At 35.0% G+C, this 23,480-nt stretch overlaps 1 protein-coding gene across 6 annotated transcripts in view; it reads right to left on the bottom strand.

Moving 5' to 3' along the window:
* Window positions 1-23,480, bottom strand: part of CSMD3 (CUB and Sushi multiple domains 3) — a 567,558-nt gene that overhangs the window by 154,081 nt on the left and 389,997 nt on the right. For all 6 annotated transcript variants that reach the window (XM_040695846.2, XM_015283035.4, XM_040695845.2 and 3 more), the window contains 4 exons: window positions 16,133-16,289; window positions 12,843-13,034; window positions 7,486-7,612; window positions 6,580-6,782 (listed from right to left, as the gene is read on the bottom strand). In XM_040695846.2, the coding sequence (XP_040551780.1) occupies window positions 6,580-6,782; window positions 7,486-7,612; window positions 12,843-13,034; window positions 16,133-16,289 (679 nt within the window). The remainder of the gene's footprint in view (window positions 1-6,579; window positions 6,783-7,485; window positions 7,613-12,842; window positions 13,035-16,132; window positions 16,290-23,480) is intronic.

The raw sequence follows: 23,480 nt of genomic DNA on the forward strand, positions 1-23,480 counted from the left end.
TCCTAAGCCTCTCTTCGTGGCCTTCCTCTAGACCTGTCTCCTGAGCAATATGGCCCAAATCTGGACTCAGTACTCTAGATGGGGCCTCATGAGAGCAGAATAGAGAGGGATAATCACTTCCCTCGCCCTGCTAGCCACCCCTTTTTCGATGCAGCCGAGGATGCAATTGGTCATCTTGGCTGAAAGCACAACACTGCTGGCTCTTGCTGAGCTTTTCAGTTCACCCTCAAGTCCTTCTCTCCAGGTCTGCACACATATCTGGGATCACCCCAACCCAAGTGCGACACCTTGGACCTAGCCTTGTTGAACCTCATGTGAGCCAACTTTTTGAAACTATCCAGGTTCTGCTGGATGGCATCCATTCCTTCTATTGTGTCTGCTTCTTGACCACCTGGGGACACTGCTGGCTCATTCAGTTGACTGTCCATCAGTACACCAAGGCCTCTTTCTGTCAAGCAGCTTTCCAGCCACTCCTCCTCAAGCGTGTAGGGTTGCCTGGGGTTGTTGTGACCAAAATGCAGGACCTGACACTTGGCCTTATTGAAACTCATACAGCTTACCTTGGTCTATCGATCCAGTCTATCCTATCTGTAGTGCTTTTCTCCCCCCTGGCAGATCAACACTCCCTCCCAACTTGGTGTGGTGTGCAAACTTACTGAGGGTGCACCCAATCCCCTCATCAAGATCATTAACAAAGATGTTAAATAGAAGCAGCCCTAGTACTGAGCCCTGGAGGACACCACTCACGACTGGCCGCCAACTGGATTTAACTCCACTGACCACAATTCTTTAGGCCCGGCCTGGCCATCCAGCCAGTTTTTCACCCAGCGGAGCGTATGTCCATCCAACCAGTGGGCAGACAGCTTCTCCATGAGGATATTTTGGGGGACAGTGTCAAAGGCTTTACTGAAGTTCAGGTAGACCACATCAACAGCTTCACCTTCATCCGCTAAGCGGGTCACCTTGTCATAGAACGAAATCAGGTTTGTCCAACAGGATCTACCATTCATAAATCCGTGCTGACTGGGCCCAATCCCTTGGTTTACCTTTAAGTGATCCATGATGGCTAGAGATTTTCAGCGGAAGTAGAGTACACAATACTTATAGCACCTAATATATTTACCTTAAGGAAATCATTTATGCAGTCAGATGACAGAATGTCAATTCTGTAATGTTCTGTGTTTTCGGCAAATACAAACACAACGATACCTTACCAGAGTACTGCAAAATCAGGTTGATGTTATTCTACATGCAAAACATATTATAAGAATATATTTCAGTGAGGCAGGATAATTTTATACATATATAAAGATATGAAATGTTCCCTTTAAATGGTTCCATCAGACTAATTCCTGTATACCTCAATTGATGAACCCACAGACTATTTTTCAGGGTGAAATGATTACAGAGATGCTTCTTTGCATACAGAAAATAAAAATTACTAAGCCCTGGTCTCATGCCATTTTGTTCACTTACTGGTAGTAATGTAAATATAGGGAGGGGAAAGCATTACTGAGATTATATACTTTTTCCAGTACATTAAGAAACACAATTTTGGTCCCAAAGTTGCATCAAGAGAAAAACTTTATTACTACATCTGCCTCATTCTCCTCTCATTTTCTTATTTTCAACTGTAACTAAAAACTTAAAATTGCATATGTGGATACAGACCAAACTGTAGTGTCCTTCTAATTCTGTCACAGCAATCTGTTAGGAGGACAACAGTTACATAAAAACATCAGAACCCAAGTACTTTTGACTAATGAAAGATGAAAAATAAATTATATGCTATTGATTAAATCTTCTTGCTTTAGCTGAAAATTATTTCAAATAATTGTACAAACTATTATGTTTATACAGAAACTCGAAGTCCTTAAAATATTATAACATAAATATTTGACTGTCTTGTGAACTATTTTGATCAAAGTCAGCTTTAAAGAATTTGATTAACCAAAGAGAAAAAGATTGCTGAAGAAGTTAAAGAAAACCTCTTGAAATATGTAAGTTGTTTCATTTATAGCATTATGGTTCCATTTTAAGATACTTCACTCTTTCAATTTTGCTTGCTTACAGACAACTGCAAACCACTTAAATTAATTCAAACTATGTATGTTGAATGAAGTTTAAATCAAGACAGTTCAATCTTCAATATAAATAGAATAAACTATTTTTATGGTGACGAGAAATGTTTGTTTATTCATCATTTCAAAATTACTTACAATTAAACAAGTTCTTTCAATACTTCTTTCCACTTTCAGCTATCCATACGTTAACTTCAGGTCCCTCTACATACAAGCCATTACCAGGGCAACTTATACAGAAACATTAATAGTATTTGCCTGCACAAAAGATAGATATTTTATATACATGTATGTGTGTGTGTGTATATATATATAATATATATATATATTATTATATTATTTTATATATATATATATATATATTATAATATTATTATAATATATTATAATATTATAATATAATATATAATAATATAATATTAATATAATATATAATAATATATAATATATATTATATTATTATGATATATCATTATATATTATATATAATATTATATATATTATATATATATTATAATATTATATATATATATATATTATATATATAATTTATATATATATATTATTATAAATAAATAGAGAGAGAGAGAGCTGTGAGGATACCTCATCACTTTCTGCAGCTACCAGGAAGGGTGTTGCAGTGAGGTGGGTGTTGGTCTCTTTTCCCAGATGACAAGTGATAGGATGAGGCAACAACCTCAAGTCATGCAGAAAGAATTTCTTCACAGAAAGGGTGGAACAGCCTTGCACAGGGAGTTGGTAGACCATCCCAGGAAGTATTTAAGAGACATGTGGGTGTAGTGCTTATAAAAGCACATGGTTTAGTGGTGAACTTGGTACTGTTAGATTGATGATTGGACTTGATTTTCCTGCTTACATATTTTTCTGTGTTATGTTTTTATGATTTTTGGTTACTGGCATTCCACATCATAACTTCATGTAGTGCACTGGGAGTTTAAGTGTTAATGCTCCAGTTTCAGGCACCTGTCCAGAAGAGAAGAAGAACTACATGATGTTATGATGTGGAATATCAGTAACCAAAAGTCATAAAACCATGACACTGTGTTTTAATAGTATTGAAATAATGGCTCATGTGAGATGAATACAGATATCTTGCTTTCTGCACAAATGTTAAGTAGCACTCAAACTGTTGGCAGATATGCAGAGATGAGACATCCTGTAGTATCATATTCAGAAGCCATTGAAATCTATGGAAATAATCACATCAACTCCAGCACGATCTTATAGGAGACACTTCATGAATATTGAAGTGACGTGACACAAATAAAACAATTTATTTGAAGCACACACAATTACTACTCTGTTTTTCGCTTTGATGTTCCAATTCTTTTTTCACTTCTATTTCTCTCTCCTTCCCTTTCTCTACAAAAAAACACTTCCAGCTTGGTGACTTGAAGCAATGTCAGGTGAAGAAAATGTTCCATTATGCTTAATACATTTGTCAAGTTCTATGATATACAGTTCACGTTTCTGACAAATATGTACTCATTCCCTTCTCTTTCTCCTTCACTTTTTTTGAAGGTCTGTTTTTTTATTATTATTATTTTTTACAGAATTTACTGACCAAATGATTTTATTGCTCATTACAGTGGCATTTTTCCAGGATGTAGGGGACTCTACATGCTATGATGCAGACAGTTCAGAGAAAGTAAGCTCTAGCAAGTATGTTCTGTTTGTACATTGCTTTCTGACTGCTTTTTTGACCTTTTACTCTTTTCCTTATTTAAGTGAAGCCCTGTGTTCTCTGTTTATATTTTCAGACTGGTTCTTCTTATTTAGACAAGATGCTCCAAAATCATTATATTGCTATCCTGATGTTAAATACTCTGAGGTTCTCCTTTTAATTCTACCTGAATATATAACGTCTTAAAATACTCTCCTTTATTACACATTTTTATACTTTATTTTTCAGTTTTTGTGGGATCTGGTTTCTGTTATGCTCCATCCTCACCATCTTCAAAGAAGACCACAGAAGCTGGAAAACTTTTAAGTTTATATGAAGATTTCATAGTCATTTCTTGCAGAAATTCAAGAATTTGAATTTCTGATACTGATTAAGTATAATTTTCTTTTCACTTTTTATATAACATATCAGACCTCATTAATGTTTACAGATATGTAAAGGGTGAGTGTCATGAGGGTGGAGCCAGGCTCTTCTCAGTGACATCCAATGACAGAACAAGGGGCAGTGAGTGCAAGCTGGAACACAAGAAGTTTCACATAAAAATGAGAAAAAACTTCTTTACGATGAAGGTGAATACTGGAACAGGCTGCCCAGAGTGGTTGTAGTGTCTCCTCTGGAGATGCTCAAAATGCGCCTGGATGTATTACTGTGTGACCTAATCTAGGTGTTCCTGCTCTGGCAGGGGGATTGGACTAGATGATCATTCAAGGTCCCTTCCGATCCCTATTATTCTGTGATTCTGTGAAAATTATCCAGTCTAACCATCAGCCCATCACCAGCATGCCTACTAAACCATGTCCCTCAGTGCCACATCTACGCTTTTCTTGAAAACCTCCAGGGACGGTGACCCTACCACCTCTCTGGGCAGCTAGTTCCAATGCATTACCCAGCTTTCTGAGAATATTTTTTTCTATTATCCAACCTGAACTTCCATTAGAGCATTTTCTCTCCATTACCTCACATCCTATTGCTAGTTGGAAATAGATTATCTTCAAGGTCGCCTCCAATCTAAGCCATTTGAATAGCCTGAAAAAGCTATCAACTCCCATCTCATTACAACTTTCTTTCAGGTAGCTGTAGACTGACGAAATCTCCTCTGAACCTTCTCTTCTACAGACTAAACAATACCAGTTACCTCAGCCACTCCTCATAAGCCTTGTGCTCCAGATCATTCACAGTTTCCATGCCCTTCTTTGGACATGTTTTAGGGACTCAGTGCCTTTCTTATAGTGAGATTCACAAAATCAAATACAATAATTGAGGTACAGTCTTACTAGTGCAGAGTACAGAGGGACAATCACCTCCCTGTTCCTGCTGACTGCACCATTTCTGATGTAAGCCGGGATGCCATTGGCATTCGTGGCTACCCGGGCACACTGATGGGTCATGTTCAGCCTGCTGTAAGTTAACACCTCCTTTTTCTCCACACAGCTTTCCAGCCACTCTGCCCCTAGCTTGCAGCATTGCATGGGGGTTATGATTGAAATGCAGTACTTGGCATTTAGTCTTGTTAAAAACCATACTATTGGTCTCAGTCCAGCAATCCAGTCCAATCTTGGTCAGATCTCTCTGTAGGGCCTTCCTACCCTTAAGCAGATTGATACTTCCTCCCAGTTTGGTGTCATCTGCAAACTTACTGAGAGTAAATACAGTCCCCTCTTCCAGATCATCAGTAAAGATATTAAACAGGGCCAGCATCAATACTGACTCCTAGGGAACGCCACTTGTGGTTGGTTGCCAGCTAGATTTAACTCCATTCACCACCACTGTCCGGGCCTGTTAATGCTTTCCATATTCCTCAACATTAGATAAAATAGCATAGCTGAGACTAGAAAACGGTTAATAAAGTGGCATAAAATATTGTGAAACTAAGGAATTACAAGTTTTATTCATGGTTTCAAATAAATAAATAAATCAGGTGGAAAATAGTCACTCTTTCATTACAAGTCAAATATATTTTACATGGTCTTCTCATTCACATACTTCATTCTTCGTTCAAATCACTGTATGTGTACTCATTCATTTTTCATACATGTTGAAAGAATCAGAGTAGGGGAAAAATGAGGCAATACAGCTACCAAACACAGGAGGCACAAGCACAATGTTATCACTACAAGTTACATCTATCTATGTTAGAAACATTTCTACTGCTTTACAAAATGATGGCATGAGATCATATCTTGGTATACTTGAAGAAAAAAAAATCACTGAGCAGCAATATGGTCAAAATAGACCTCATTAAATTATTTCTTATATTCCAATTCAAAAAGTGTTTGAAAGGATTTAATAACAGTTAAATAGCTGTTCAGATTTGTCAGCGTTCTGCCAGCTGGTAAAGCCAATAAGATGAAATAGCATTAGAAGGCAAAAAGGAGAAGGACACTGCTGTTTCTGCAATGCTTTTTCCTGTTTCATCCTACACAAGTGCATCAAGAATAAAATTCTGCATAGATGTCTCTGAATGCAGAAATTTTCATTGATTAGAAAAAGATGAAGCTTTTAACATCACTATATCACCTCCTTTATGAAAAAAACACTAGTGAGAACTGTAAGCATTCCTACACCTTCCACACTGCTTTTGAAACAAAGCCAAGACATGGATTATTATTATTATTATTATTATTGTTATTATTATTACTTAATGAAAACTTAGCTTTACAACAAATCTACTAGTTTGGACCATCTCTTTCCTTCCAAAATTAGAAATGTCACTTATTTCAATTGCTGCCAGCAGTGAGTGAGCCAACTCATAAAAATAAATGAAGGAATGAATGAATGAATTCATCAACTTACTTGAAAACTGTATGGCAAACCCAGATTTGCTGATATAAAAATCTGTGTCAAACTGGATTGTTACTATGTTGAGTGTACTGTGAATGCCTTCAGGAACTAGAGATCCACTAATTTCCTTGAGTAACATCTCATTCTCAGGTGGTCCATCCCAAACTCGTAGAATATCATGTGATGCCTCAGTATCAAAAGCAAGAAACTGGAGGCTGTGAGAACACCATGTTATTATTGTTAGATTTCATTCTACTTAATAACATAAAATCACCTACAAACATACAAAAAACAAACAAACAAACAAACAAAAAATAAACCTAAACCAACCAAACCTAAAGTAAGAAAGCAAGTAAACTTTAATTTCTGAATGTAGCTTTCTAAAATATTTTTCATACTTTTACCTTTAGGTGCATATAATCTTAATGCAAAAACACATTTGAAAGCAAAACTTTTGTAACTAGTAACATTTGAATTTATGAATCATGAAATAAATTTATCACATTACCTATTCAAATAATCTATAGGCATCCACAGGCTTTCCATAAAGTAGTTTCATTTCTCTTAAAACAGTATTATGTGCAACACAATTGCATTCCTTGTAATTTGGTTTCTTTTAGACATATAATAGTTATAGTTTGTGCATACAGAGTAGTTTAAAATTCTTAAACATTTCACAAAATAAGAAATTTTCAGGATTGATCTTCATCAAATAATATTTATTGAAAGGCAAATAATTTCAACACCAAACTATACATTTTAAGCTGAGTATGCCACGAATCTGCCCTTGAACAGCATCTTAAATTCTAAATCTCCATTTTTCCCCCAACAGAACAGACAAGATTTGCTTATTACATAAACAAAATATTATAATACATAAACAAAATTTATTATAATTGTAAGATTAATTTTCCATACCTGACAATATTTCCTGGATCTACTTCAATCACCCACATGCAACGCAGATTGTTATCATAGGGAAAAGGATAGCCAGGAGATAAGATTCTTCCTGAAGATTCTCCTTTAAAACGGCCTCCACACTCAGCTAATGAAAACAATACATAATGTTACTATCAATCCATTGCAGATAGACTTCCAACTAATCATCTGAGCAATCAACTTATACATCTACTCTTTCACTGAATAAGTAATATGATTGAAACACAGCAAACCTGAGTACATGCCCTAAAACTGTAAGATAAGATATAAAGACTTCAGATGCTTTAAGAAACTCTACAAGTTTTTATCCGAGTATTTTTGTATACATATATATTTAGCATCCATGACTTTCTAATAATTTTGAATACACACTGATTAGAAAGCATACCACTGTATAATAAAAGAAAAAAAAGATCATAAAAAAAAAAAAAAAAGGAAAAAACAAAAACAGGAACATTACGCCACTTTAAACCAGTAGAACTAAATTAAGAAAATTACAAATAAATAAGTAGAAAATAAAATTTAAAAAATAAAAGAGGAAACGTACTAAAATAAAGCAAACTTGTCAGAGTGTAAATCTTTCAACTTAGAAAATAAAAAAGGTGTAAGACTTCTTACCTGAGACTTGTCCTCACAGTGAAGCTATAATATTTCTTAGAGGATAACAGATGGTAAGTAGCTCCCTGTTAGTTGGCCTCAGCCAGCCAGTCACTAGGCAAAACTGAGTACTTCATAATCTAGATATCTACATTTTTTAAATACAGACCCTAAGGCCTTTAAATCTTTCTGATTCCCCTTTCATTCCTTTCAAAGTCCATTGAATGCTTTCTCTGTTATGAAGTCTAAAGTTAAAATAATGCCTTGATTAGATAGGTTGGCATAGTTACAGTGCAGTTTTGTTCTGATGCAACATCACCTAAAATCACCTACAATATTTGGTGTTATGACCTGTGAATTCTCTGATAAAATGCAATTGAAGTGCTACTCTGATGGATTTTTCAGACAAAACAAAAACAATTTTTTAGAAACAAATGACATTTCATATCTTTGAAACACCATCACTAAAATCTCTATAAATGTAACTATTTTGTAGTTATTCAGTTCAGAAGATAGGATTGTCTATTATTCTTCCAATGGCATAAGGATATAAATTAATTATACAATAAAGAAAAATTTGCTTATTGACATACCAAGTTAGACTAAAAATGAATTACATTTTATACAAGATTACTAAACAACTCTAAGTTTATAAATTCTAATTTTCTTGAAAAATAATTTGTTAGCTCGTATGCACCAGTGGTGACTTTTCAGGTGTCAGTGAGTGTCAGTGAGAAGTAGCAGGGAAAAATCCCTTTTACCTTCTTTCTCCGGTTTACTCATTTATGAGGACAGTCCTAATTAAGAATCCTAATTTTGTCTTTCAGTGTGAATTCTAAAAATTCAAGAATTTCAAGTTAAAGAAAATATATATTAATCTTTATAACTTTCTGCAAATTCAGTGGTTAGTATGTTGTACTGTTATGTTTAATACATTTAGAACTGCTTGAAAACAGGTTTGCTGTTGTCTTGTCAGTGTCACTTTCTTGCATGGCATGATACTGAAACAAGAATAGTACCACTTTGAAGTCTACTTATGATTGTAGCAGCAAATTAAAGTATCTGTGGACTTACGTTACTCATAAACATTCAGATAAATTATTTGTGAAATTATTTGTGGAATTATTTGTGAAAATTATTTCATGCCAAGCATCACTGTTTCCCAGTTTTCTCAGAGTTTACCTGAACAACCTGTAAACCCCAAAATATCTTGAGTTGAGCTGGAACTAAGTTCTTAGAAGTACTAAACTTGAGTACATGCAACTAAATGACTCATAAGCAAGATTTTGGAAAAAAATAAAACATAGCAGTGTTAAAAAACATCTTTTTTTTCTTTCCAATTTCCTTTTGCAGCAAAGCACTCTAGTTTCAATCTGATTCTAACTAAAAGTGAATGTTGAAAAAAGTATTTCCATAAGCCAGGAATCAACACTACTGTTGATTCATCTTCTCCTCCTGCTATTTAATCCATTACTGAATTTAAAGTCTCAAAGATTTGTTCACTCAGGTTTCAGTTCTGCAAAAAAGCCTCTGCAGTGTAACTCCTTTTGTTTCTCTCCAGAGCATTTTTAATTGAAACATTCTCCTTTCTGATGTTCTCATGCATTTCTTAACTGTTGTCCTGCTTCCTTGTTCTCTCCTAGCAATTGTCCTCACAGTGCATTACTAAGACATAATTAAACATTTATTATATATTTTTCAACCAAAGAAACCTAGAAGGTGTGAATTGGTTTGGCATTTCACACAATTCATAGTGGATCCCTTTAATAGCATTTTAAGCATCTGCAGTGATCCTTAATTAGCATGAAAAATCAAAATCCACACCATCATTTGCAACTGCTATTCAAAAACCTTTTGAATTCTTAAGCTTGTCTATACAAAATGTTCACTTGTTTCAATTAAAATTACCTTAACATCTATTCAGCCAAGCCTAAGCAATCCTCAACTTGGGACAGACACTATTGCTCATATACAGAGCAGTTTTACAGCAGTTTAACTCTTCTCTGGATGAAAATAACAGGTTTTACCACTTAGGAAAAGAAAAATGCATTACTGTGATGAATAAAATCAATATAAGCCATTCAAAAGCTCACTTAAATAACACTATGTGCTTTTATTAATTTACAGAAAAGGTTAAAATAAAGAAAATAAATAAATAAATAAATAAATGAAAATCATTTCGTAAATCATACTTTTTTGTTGTTTTGTACTTTTTTTTTTTTTAAGCAAAGTAGCTATGTCTCATGTACTGGGATCTTTTCTTTACATGTGGTATTCTGAACTAGATGGATAAGTGAACTCTCTTGACAGCACACTGTAGAGACATGTTTGAAATGGCATTAGTTTAAAGCTGAACAAATATACACTACAAATTGATTCACATTCCAAATAGATTCATCTATACAAAACATTTTAAACTAATTATAATGCAGTTTTCACAAAGAGCCTCGTCATGATCAAAATCTAGATGCTTCACTTCTTTAATCTTTTAAAAGACAGTTGGGCAACTCTTTGTTATTAGAATGAAAAATAATGAGAAGACCATAAGGATATGCAGAAAATCATAATTTTTCCCCAGAGGCCCAGGAAATCACCTATGGATTTCTGTTTAATGAAGGTGTTTTTTGTTTTTTGTTTTTTTTGTTTTTTTTTAATTGAAGTTTTTACCAGCTTTTAGAAAATAAATCACTTCCTAATCCACACGTTTATCTTTTTCAGTTGTACGCATCTATTTACTGGAGAGGGGAGAGGGGACTGCTGAATAATTAAATTCAAAGATAATGTATGTTACTCATCTTGGGACCTTCAGAACTCAGCCCATGTCATGCAAAAGACAACATTTATGTCCTGTCCATGAGCTGTTCTAGAAATCCTGTTCCTGTAGTCCATCTAGCGTAAATTATTAGGAGTTCTGGATATTTGCTTAGAATATGGGGAAACTGAATTTCCCACAGTTAGTGGAAATAGTGCACAGCACACAATCTAGATCATTAATCATTAAAAATGATTTTAAAAAATCATTAAGAAAATTAAGGAGTAACTTTAGACAGGTTTACCTTGGTCTGCTTTAAAATTAAGCAAAAACTCATACATATATATATGTGTGTGTATTTTATTAAAGTGATACATCCTAAGCTTTTAATACTTAACTAATGAACTGAAAAAGTTGAATTTCAACTTTCTGCCATCGTTCATAACATTTTATCTGATCCTTTTCTCTGACTACCTTTTCTTCTCTCTATACTTTCTTGATGCTGCTCACTCTTTCCAGTGCTATGCTTTCCTTCTAAATCTTCAATTTCAAATATTTCACTTAACATAGAAATTGGTTATCATTGGGAATATTCAAGGTTTACCACAAATTTGGGACTTAAACATTTTTTCCCTAATTACTCTCAAAGAGCTGTTCAGTTCTTGTTGCATATTTTTCTAAATGAATTTTATATATTGATAAATTTATTAGCACAGGAAAGATGTTGAGCTCTTTGAGCGGGTCCAGAGGAGGGCCACTAAGATGATCAGAGGGCTGAAGCACCTCTCCTATGAAGAAAGGTTGAGAGAACTGGGATTATTTTGCTTGGAAAAGAGAAGGTTCTGAGGAGACCTCATTGCAGCCTTCCAGTACTTGAAGGGAACATATAAACAGGAGGGGGAATGTCTGTTATATGGGTGGATAGTGATAGGACAAGGGGGAATGGTCTTTAACTGAGACAGGGGAGATTTAGGCTAGATATTAGGAAGAAATTTTTGCACTCAGAGGGTGTTGACACAGTGGAACAGATTGCCCAGAGAGGTTGTGGATGCCCCATTTCTGGAGGCATTCAATGCCAGGCTGGATGTGGCTCTAGGCATCCTAGTCTAGTGGTTGGCAATCCTACACATAGCAGGGATGTTGACACTCGATGATCATTGTGGTCCTTTTCAACCCAGGCCATTCTATGATTCTATAAAGTACATTGTTCTCAGTGAAAATCAAAACTGTGTACAAAGTACACTTCATACTTTACTTTCTATGCTCACTCATTCCTTGTTTCATCTAAGTGAAAATGAATGAAAGAGAAGACAATTACTAGAGTACTTCAGTCTTGTCTTATTTCTCCCCTCTAATGGATGGAGTTGAGCTTGTAGCTACTGGCACAATTTAAAAAGTTATTACAATATTATAATAAAGTGTATAGTATCATATTATGCATCACAGCACCAAAAGCCAAGTAATAAAAACATAATATGCCTTCAGATATCCTAGTAACTTTATATGTTGTTTTTTTTTTTTTTTTTTTTAAAGTTATTTTGTAGTATTTATAGGTAAATATGTGGAAAGTTTTTTCTAGTATAATGTCATTAAGATACAATTAGGAAAAAAAAACATCCTAGTTTTATAACTTCTCATAAAATGAATATTCTTCTTGCTTTTGGATTCATGTCTTTATCCTGTCAATTTTCTAACTACAAGTAGGTTTCTATATACTAGAAATTTCATTATGAATGAATGTTTAATAATTACTACCTTTATTTTTTTAAACTGAAAAAGGCCATACCACTCATTTAGGCTTATGTAAGGTCTAATCAGAGATCTATATAAGTATATATGAATAGATTTGTATATGTTGAGATCAGATTTCACATAGTTCTAACAATATTTGATAAGCATAAGGGTATTTTTTTTTTCTTTCTTATACTCAAAGAGTAGTTTAAATTAAAAAAAAAAAAAGTAAAAAGTAAAAATTAGGGTCTACTACCAATACATGATGGTAGAGGATAGTCCCATGCCCTTCTTTCTCCAGTCATACACTTTAGAAGGCTACTTCCATGGAGTGTGTAGCCTGGATTGCATCCATAAATGATAGTGCTTCCAGCAAAGTGACCTTGGTCGCTGATTTTATGTCCAAACTGGGGCACACCGGGGTCTTCACAATGTGAAAGTTCAAAACCTGTGGTAGAAAACCACATTCTTGTTAAAAAAAAAAAAAAAAAAAAAAAAAAAAAAAAAAAAAAAACAGATAACTACAATGATGAAATTAAGATTTTCTGTTTTCGAATGAAAATAAAATATTTTCAGAATTCATGTAGCAGTATATTTAAGGTTTGTTCTCTGTTTCTGAACAGTCTAAGTAGGCTGTCTATACCCCTCACTTATATCTCAGAGTAATACTCTGTTTTACTCAAGTTGTGTCTGCAAAATTGTCATAACATTTTTTTTCATAAGAGCTCAATTAAGGACTGAGAAGGAAATTCACAGTAACTATCATTCAGTTCTAAAACAATATTATAGTTTATAAAATAGCAGTTGAAAAGAATTACTGATGATAATGTAGTCTGTGAATGGACATTTATAGACTTATAAACAAACTTGCACAGTAGATTTGTTTGTTACTTTGCGCACTAATGGGAATGGCACCATAGCACCTATGGTAACAGAGAAATACTGGTACATTCATAAATCTCTACTCTAGTCCTGCTTTCAACAGTTTGTAAATTTAAACACTACGGTCAGAAAGTAATGATGATGATGACAATTTAGCAAATTTGAGGGGAAAAAAAAAAGTTGACTATATTTGCTCAGCTGGCGAACAGTTGGTAGCCTTTCATAGTCTCTCTGCAAGTACTGAGTGATTACTACTGATTGAAAAAAATGTTCAGTGTTTTATTTTGCAGACACAACAAATCAGGTTGGAAAAGGCTGTTTGCTCACGTGATTGAAAAAAAAAAAAAAAAAGTAAAATGATATATTATTTCAGTTCTTCCTTCAGCTCATTTAATGTCTCAATGAAAATGGCTCAACTCCTGAAGAGCTTCCACAACTTCTGAGCATAACTTTTCTAATTCCTAACTGAGCTACTGTTTCTTTTTGCAGAACACACTACAGAAGTTCTAATGAGGCTAAAGAGAGGTTCACGTGATAAAGCTATTTTCAAACTGTCAGTTTGGATACTTATTGACGAGTTAGAATTTCCCTTTTGTTGTGTAAGAAAAAATGTTGATTGTGTTGTGTGAAAATAAGTTTAAATGTCTAGAACTCTGAAAATCCTCATATCTGCCCACTTAAAGGCAGAGCAACAAGTAGCCTTATTAATTGATCGCTTTCCTCTTAAGGATGAGAAAAAAACATGTAATTGCATTGCCTGATCATAGGTACTAGTGGTTTTTCAGCTGCAAGTTTATTTTACCTACTCGCATAGTGCAGGCAGTTCTGATAACAAGACCAAAATGACAAGAGCTCTGTTATTATGGAAGAACACCATGCGGGTAGGGACATAATGCAAGGGATCTAAAATGGCAATAAGTTGGCTATTTCACAAATGCTCACAGTGTATCCTTGATGATACACAATGATTCTGTAGACCATGCAGGGACTTCAGTAAAGCCTTTGATATTTTCTCCCATAAAATCTCCATAGAGAATCTGCTGAAGCATGGGCTGAATGTAAGGACAGTAAGGTGGACTGGAAACTGGTTGAACAGCTGGGCAAGGCCCTCCAGACAGTTTTTCACCCAGCAAAGGGTACACCTGTCCAAGCAATAGGCTGCCATCTTCTCCAGGAGAATGCTGTGGGAGACAGAGTCAAAGGTTTACTAATGCCTAGGTAGACTACATCCATAGCCTTTCCGTCATGCTCTAGGCAGGTCACCTGGTCATAGAAGGAGATCAGATTGGTCAAGCAGGACCTGCCTTCCCTAAGCCCATCCTGGCTACGTCTGATCCCCTGGTTGTCCTGCGCATCAAGTGATCGTACTCAAGACCATGTGCTCCAATCCTGTAGTTTCTCAAGTCCTCCTTTTGACTTTTCTTGTATATGAGCGTCACACTGGCAAGTCTCCAGTCATCTGGGACCTCCCCAGTTGTTGAAAACTGCTGATAAATGATGGAAAGTGGCTTGGCAATCACTTCTACCAGCTCCCTCATTATCCTTGGGTAGATCCCATTTGGCCCCAAGGACCGGTGACAGTCTAGGGGGAATAGCAGGTCAGTAAATGTTTCCTCCTGAACTGTGGGGGTTTATTCTCCTTCCCATCCCTACCTTCCATCTCAGGGGGCTGAGTACCTTGAGGATAACTGGTCTGACTATTTAAGACGGAAGTAAAGAAAACACTGAGACGCAGCCTTTTCATCATTCTCTGTGGTAACGTTCTCTGCCACATCCAGTAAAGGATGGAGATTCTCTTGACCCTCCTCTTGCTGTTAAAACGTTGCTGAAAACCTTTTTATTGCCTTTAACAGTGGTGGTCAGATTAAGTTCTTGCTGGGCTTTTGACTTTCTAATTTTCCGTCTCCATATTTCAGCAACAACTGTGTACTCTTCCCAAGTTGCCTGCCCATCCCTTCTTCCAAAGACAGTAAACTTTTTCCTGAAGAAAAACTATATATATTTTCATAATTCACCATCTGATGAATAAGATGTAGATATGTTTCCTGTATAAAAAAAAAAAAGATCTGAAGAGATTTCACTTCTTATAATCCTTACAGTTGAATTTTGTCAGTCTGCGTAGAGTTAAGAAATTTTTGTCTGGAATCTCTTCTTTTGCTTCCAAACTGGATTATTTTAAATAATCATCCAAGCTCAGTTATTGTTAGTCTAATGCAATCGTTGTATTGCACGTGAGTCTAAAGTTGGAGAATTTATTTTACTAATAAACACATCTTAATGAAACAATGATATTAGGTTTCACATTTAAAATTACCCGCACATTTAAATATTTTTATGTGCTAGCATACTTACCTGAAAATAGATAGTTTTATCCTTTCCAATACAGAAAAGACATTAAAAAAAAAAAAACCCTCCAGAAAAACAAACAAATACCAGAACTTTAAGTATCAAGTTAGAGAAAGTACTCTCAAAGCCTGGTTTTAGTATACTGTTCAGTGTAGGAGTTTTCAGGAAAAAAAAAAAAAAAAAAGATTATTTTAATCAGTGATGTGCTTTTGATTTTATTGTCATTCATCACTGCATTGCATTTTTATCTTACAAGAAATTACTTTTTCATTCCTTTATGATCATAAATCTATTACTATTGTTTTCTCAAATACTTACTGGTATAAACAAGCTGAAAGCCTTCATCAGTGCCCTCCATGTCTGAGTTGAATTCCAACCATAAGTGATTTGAAGTACTACTTAGCGTTAGTCCTCTTAATGATGCACCAGTATATGCACCCAGCAGGTGAGCAGTATTGTCTTTGCCATCATAGATCTGTAAGAAAAATGCAACTTTTGCATTTACTAAGAAAAATAAATGCATATATTTGATTTTGAAAATAATACTGTACATTTCGATTAAGAGGGAGGATAGCTCTGCCAAGAGAGATCATTTTCTAGTCAACCCTGAATTCTCTTTGGATATGAATTATGTTGATTTAATTGCAGCTATTTTTCATATGCACAGTATAAAGTATGTCAGTTCCTTTTCTTGCTAACAAAAGAAGTGGGCAGAGTTGCCGTATCAGCTCAATGCTTGTGAACATCTGTGTTTTCTCTTCCACTGCCAATACTGCAAAGCTCATCACAGACCAACATCAAACACTTATTTTGTGTAGAAGTGTTTGCCATAGGACAACAGAAAAGTTAATATCTATCCAACTTCCATTGGTTAAATAAACTTCTGGTTGTTTTTGGTGGTTTTTTTTTTTTTTTTTTTTTTTCTGTGTAAAGGGAGGTTTAAAAATAACTACACAGTAAAAGGAGTATAAGAAATCAGAATAAAAGAAACAAAAAAACTTCCCTAATTAGAAAGAGTAACAAAATCTATATGTAAATTAGAAGACAGGGTTTTTGTTATGTATTTTTCTTCCAGACTTGAAATTGAAAGTTCAAGCAGACTACTATATATAAACAATCTTTTAAGAATACTTAGCAAATTTCTTTCAAGCTTTGTTGCTTTAATACATCACTGGTTGATGCACATTTTTAAGAACAGTTAAGGTATTATTTAACAGTAATCATTAATCCAAATAATATATCCTGTAGGATTTATTTATTGACTTCTATAATGTAAACATGAGTTTTAAGAAAAAAAACATCCCTTGCAAATCTTCAAACTGACCTCTAAATAATTTTCAATTTGCACTACAGTGAAATTTTAACACTTTGCTAAATGAACAGTGTTCTAAATATTTTCTAATTGCAGTTTATTAGAATGAATAAATTGTAATCAAAGCCTGCATTTGTAATCTGGAATCTATATCAGAATGAAATCAAAACAAATAGACCAGCAGTAATAGCAAGGCAAAAAAATGAATGAGAAATGGTTTATGTTCATAGAATTATAGAATCGCTAAGGTTGGAAAAGACCCACAGGATCACCCAGTCCAACCATTCGTTCGCCCTTCACCAATGGTTCTCGCTAAACCATGTCCCTCAACACAACATCCAAACGTTCCTTGAACACCTCCAGGGTCGGTGACTCCACCACCTCTCTGGGGCAGCCCATTCCAGTGCCTGACCACCCCTTTCAGAGAAGTAGGATTTCCTAACGTCCAGCCTGAACCTTCCCTGGCACAGCTTGAAGCCATTCCGTCTAGTCCTATCACTAGCCACATGAGAGAAGAGGCCGATCCCCAGCTCACTACAACCTCCCTTCAGGTAGTTATAGAGAGCAATAAGGTCTCCCCTGAGCCTCCTCTTCTCCAGACTGAACAATCCCAGCTCCTCCAGCCGCTCCTCATAAGACCTGTGCTCCAGACCCCTCACCAGCTTTGTTGCCCTCCTCTGGACATGCTTCAGAGCCTCGATGTCTTTCTTGCAGTGAGGGGCCCAAAACTGGGCACAGTACTTGAGGTACGGCCTCACCAGTGCTGAGTACAGGGGGACAATTACTTCCCTGTTCCTGCTGGCAACACTATTTCTGATACAAGCCAGGATGCCATTGGCCTTCTTGGCCACCTGGAAACACTGCTGGCTCGTGTTCAGTCTAACGTCAATCAACATCCCCAGGTCCATTTCCTCTAGACAGTTTTCCAGCCACTCTGCCCCAAGCCTGTAGCGTTGCCTGGGGTTGTTGTGGCCAAAGTGCAGGACCCGGCATTTGGTCTCGTTGAATTCCATCCCATTGGCTTCAACCCAGCTATCCAGCCTATCCAGATCCCTCTGTACGGCCTCACTACCCTCAGGCAGATCAACACTTCCAGCCAGCTTATCCAAGTCTTCTCCAAGACTTATACACTTAAATTCTATTTTGCAGAAATTCTATTCTCTCTAGTGAAACAGAATGATAAGATAAAATAAATCAATCAATTTCTAACTACCCCTACTTGATAAATAATTATACAACTGTTTAAGAAGCACTATCAAATGACTTGGCATAATCTCTTGATTTTACTGAAACCTGCAAATAAATCCCAAAGAAATCTCAGACTTAGATGTTAATGTCCTCACATGGAATAAAAATAAGAAATTAAAGCAAAATAAGGTGCATTCTGGAGTGCACTGAAAAGAGTGTGGCCAGGAGATAGAAGGAGGTGGTATTCCTCCTCTGCTCCTTCCCTGGTAAGGCCACATTTAAAATACTGTGTCCAGTTCTAGGCTCTCCAGTTCAAAAAAGACAGGAATCTCCAAGAAGGAGTCCAGAGATGGGCCACAGAGATGATTAAGGGCCTGGAGCATCTCCTGTATGAGGAAAGGCTGAGTAACCTGAGAGAGCATCTGATAATTGTTTATAAATATCTAAAGGGAGGTGGGAGGCAAATGGATGAGGCTCTTCTCAGTAGTGTGTACCAATATAGGGCAACAAGTAACAACCTAAAACTTCAACAATAGGATGTTCCTTACTAACATGTGGAAGAACTTCTTTCTGGTAAGGGTGACAAAGTTCAGGAAGAGATTGCCCGGAGTGGTTGTGGAGTCCCCTTCTATGGAGATATTCAAGACCCATCTAGATGCCTACTAGAAAGACCTACTGTAGGAGACCTGGTTTAGCAGAGGGGTTGGACTCAACGAACTCTTGAGGTCCCTTTTAACCCCTGCAATTCTGTAATTCTGTGAAGGCTCAATTAATGCTTCTCAAGTAAAAAGTTTTAAAATATATGTAATATATAATCTCGCTTAATGTTATTAATTTAATTTAATTTTTTTTTTAAACTAAAGTGAGATAATTAATCAAATCAGGCCAGGATAAAAACAATATAATATTACTTCTGAAATTGACTTAGTACTGCTTCAGTAACCAAGAAAAAACGTCAATACCAGGAGAAGTACTGCTATCCTACAGAGATGCTTACATTATGACAGACTTAAAGAAAGTCGAGCTTGTCTTTGATGCTCCTTCTCCTAATCTCTCCAAGCTACTTATTAGCTAATAGTACCAAAGGATTCAAGATTTATTTTATTTTTAAACACTTCATAAGAGTATTCCATTTTTCTGCTGTGTGTGAATCAGTAAATTAACTCTAAGAAGCTAATAATAAGTTCAAAGATTTATAGAATCAGAATAAATCTTGAGTTGAAAGAGATCCAAAAGGATCACAGTGTCCATTTCCTGGCTGCATGCAGGACTATCTAAAAATTATACCATATGTCTAAGAGTATTGGCCAAGTGTTTACTTTTTTTTTTTTTTTACAAGGCTTAATGCAGTGACCACTTCCCTGGGAAACATTGCAGTTTTGAACCACCCTATTGATGAAGAACCTTTTCCTCATACCCAACCTGATTCTCCCCTGACACAGCTCCATGCTGTTCCCAGAGAGAAGATATCTGTGTCTATCCCTTGTGAGGAAGATGTACACCTTCCTCTCCTTTTCTCTGGGCTGAACAAACCAATTGACTTCAGCTGCTCCTCCAGAGTTTTTGTCAACTTTACACAAATTCTGATTCACTCTTATATTCTAGTGTCCAGAACTGAACATAGTACTTGAAGCAAGGCCATACCAGTGCAGTTACACCAATCATTTTCAATAGCTTGCCAGAACTTTCCAGAAGTCACTTCACAGTACAAATTTTCTTCATATTATTTTCCCCAAACACTGCTAATTTGGTTAACTGTCCCATGTTATTAAACTTTTCCTACTGACACCACTTACTGTGACCATCAAAATCTCTTAAATATCAGCACTAATTCTACTGTATGGACTAGCTAACAGCCTCACTGTAAAATATCTCTGGGACTATGAAGGAGCAAAATTCACAGTACTCTAACACTTTCAAAACTCTCTGACTCTTTGTGTGGCTGAACTGCATTTGGTTGAGGGAGGGATATGATTCATTTCCAAATTAAATTGATTTTTCCTTTTTCTTGGTTGCTGACTTAAATATTCAAAGTGATATATATATTCTTCTTCTTTAGATAGCAGAGGTTCCCTTAGGAGCATAAATGGATGCACATTTTGCGGTGCAGTTCTTAATTTAAGAAACATTGTCTTTCTCATACTTAATTCAATTACTGAACAAAATTCAAGTTTCTAGATAGCACTTGTGTATTCCAAATCCATTTCTTAGTAATGTAATTAAGTTGCAAAGAAACTCATTACAATCAACATTGTCTTCTGAGATTTATAGAACCAGCATTTTCTTTCCAATTTTCTTAAAGAAGCTTAGAGTTTTACTTAAAATTTTGAATGAGTTAGTAATTAATTCACCACTAGTAGTTGATCCATAGGACAATAATATTATTTGTGGTTGACTATTATCTTATTTTTAAAATAGGAATAGTTGTTCTCATTCAGTTTGTCTGTACTTTTGGATTTGTGTTACTAGGGTACTGTATTGTTCAGAATAATTTTTACACAAATAATAACAAAAGGCTGGTTTTATTTTTCTTAATATCATTCTGTAGCACTAATGCAAAGATAATTGATTCTTGACTGTATCATGCCTGAATATTGTAGTTACAAGCCTTTCAGAAAATGGAGATCCAAATTTATCAGGTATTTAAAGGCTTGATTTGTTAAACGATTAATTCATACAAACAAGTAAAGGCACAAAAATTGAATTAATGTCACTAATATCACAACGATACTTTGAAATGTCCCAGAGGAGGATGATAGTAGTTAAGACTGTTCAGAAAATATATGATTTGAACCTAGAGATGTACTGTTTACTGAGGGCTGGGGAGATTATTTTCCATTTAAAGTTAGAGAATAATTATAACCTCCCAAGCTTTACAGAGGCTCCATTATTAACACATTTTTAATGAAAATAGTCTTTTTTCTGCTAACTTATTTGACCCTACTCTGTAAAATTTTACCGAGGAGATGTTACAGCGTGATTAAAAAACAAAAAAAAAAAGCGCATTTTAATAAACTATTTTTGAGATTTGCCATTAAAACACGAAAGACATGCAGATATGAAGATTTATGCCTTTATAATGAGAAGAAACACCAAAATCAGCAGCTCAGAGCTAAGGCTGTCAGTACCCTGTCAAATATATCACTTATATCAGATGCAAAGAGAAGCACTAATATATAGACTGAAAAACACCCGTATGTTTTCCAAATTTTTTCCTTCCCTATTTCACAATCACATTTTCCAATGATATTGCTAAAAGGATATTGAGTGTGGAAATTCTTAAAAATTGGTTAAGAAACAAACATACAAAATGCCACAAACATAACCTCCTTTTATACAAAAAAAGAATTTAAAAACTTAACCAAGCATATTTTTCCAACTTGGCCCACAGGTCAGAAAGCAAACAGATGCAGTGAAAGTGAATTATATGAATTGTGAAGGATCACAAAGTAAGAGTGGTAATCCAAACATCGGGGAAAGAGACCCTTAATGCCAGTTCTCCTATCTGGTCTTCCAACACACTGCTCCCTGCAGTGCTGCTGCGCATCTTTTAAAAAATTTGAAAGTGCTTCACTGCAATATCAAAAACAGTTATTAAATGATTTTTTCTACATACATGCAATCTCACCTGGAACGTTAGTTTTCACTCTACATACTAGAAAGGAAGATCACATGACCAAGAATAGTGAAAGCAGTCATTCACCACAGAGGTCTGCATCTTGTGCTTAAAATTTCTCTTTTTCCTGCCTTTCAAGTGCTATCAATTAAACGCAATGACAAGTACTACAGAAATTTTCAGAAGTATAATATTATATTTAAAAACAAGGCATTGTGGCATTATTAATGCAATGTTTTCATTATTATTTTTAAACAGTGGTCTTTATTTTTAACTGTGGTCTGCTTCTTTTTCAACAATAGATATAATATCATGTTTGACAAATCTTCTAGATACACCATGAAACATTTTTATCTAAAATGTTGATTTTTAAGGACTTTTTTTTTTTTTTTTTTTTTGCCTTACTCCTAAAACTCATTTCTTAGTCACCACACACTTATCTTACAGTAAGAAAACATCTAGAATCTTATTATTTTAAGGATGATTTTCCATTTCTTTCAGAAATCAAACCCCTGGAACTGTGTGCTGATTTTATATCAAAGATGGGATGAAAGGAATTATACAAATTTTAGATACTCTTCTGAAACTTTGAAAGAAATGCGTGCTATTTATCTTCAAAATGCACAAGTGTTCTCTTTCTTCCTTGATCTTACACTTAGCGATAGTTTTAAACGTGAGAGCAAAAGAACCCTGTGAGTTCCTCAAAGGAAGCATTTTGATCTATTTACAATTCCTGAAAAAGAAAATGAAAGAAACAATAACATATATACATATCCTCAATCAGATGGCATTATTGGTAAATGTATCTACTACAGAAGTGCAACAACAAACAGTAAAAAATGATGTTCTCTTTCCATTTCAGTCCTTTTTTTCCTTAGTGTTCCTTTCTCTGGGTTCACTTACAGAACATGCCTACAGTTCTGCATGTTTTTTGTTGTTGTTGTTGTTTGTTTGTTTGTTTGTTTTTGCTTTGTTGTTTTTTTGTTGGTTTTTTTTTTTTTTTTTTGGTTGGTTGGTTGGTTGGTTCTTTTCCCCTAAAGCATTAACATAAAGCTATTCTCCTTATTAATCATTGCCATAGACAATTTTTTATTTTTAATGAAATCTACTGAAAATAAAGAGAATGATTATATCTATATTAAGACTATGTTAATATTCATAAGAGTTATTTCTCTCCTAGAAAAAGAGAAAATCATAGTGGAAGATTCTTAACATAAGAAAATACTTTCAACTTATTTCAACATAAAAAATTGTTCACCACAAACAATTAAGTCTTCAGGCAAGTAGTGAATTCTGTTACTGACAAGAAGTAAATAGAGCTAACAAAGGCTACAAATCTTAAAAAACAAGACTGGTAAAAAGAGGTAAATTCAGGAAGAAAAGCCGGTTCAGACCTCATACTTTGGAAACTATGTATTCTTTTTCCTGTCTCCTACATTGGGAGAAAATTCTGGAAATATTTTAGAGAACACAGTTAATGTATCAATTACAAAGAAGGAAACAATTGATTTACAATTTCTGAGATTAACATTAAATGGATTGTCTGATAG

Source organism: Gallus gallus, chromosome 2 (genome assembly GCF_016699485.2).
Source record: "Gallus gallus isolate bGalGal1 chromosome 2, bGalGal1.mat.broiler.GRCg7b, whole genome shotgun sequence".
Lineage (NCBI taxonomy): Eukaryota > Metazoa > Chordata > Aves > Galliformes > Phasianidae > Gallus > Gallus gallus.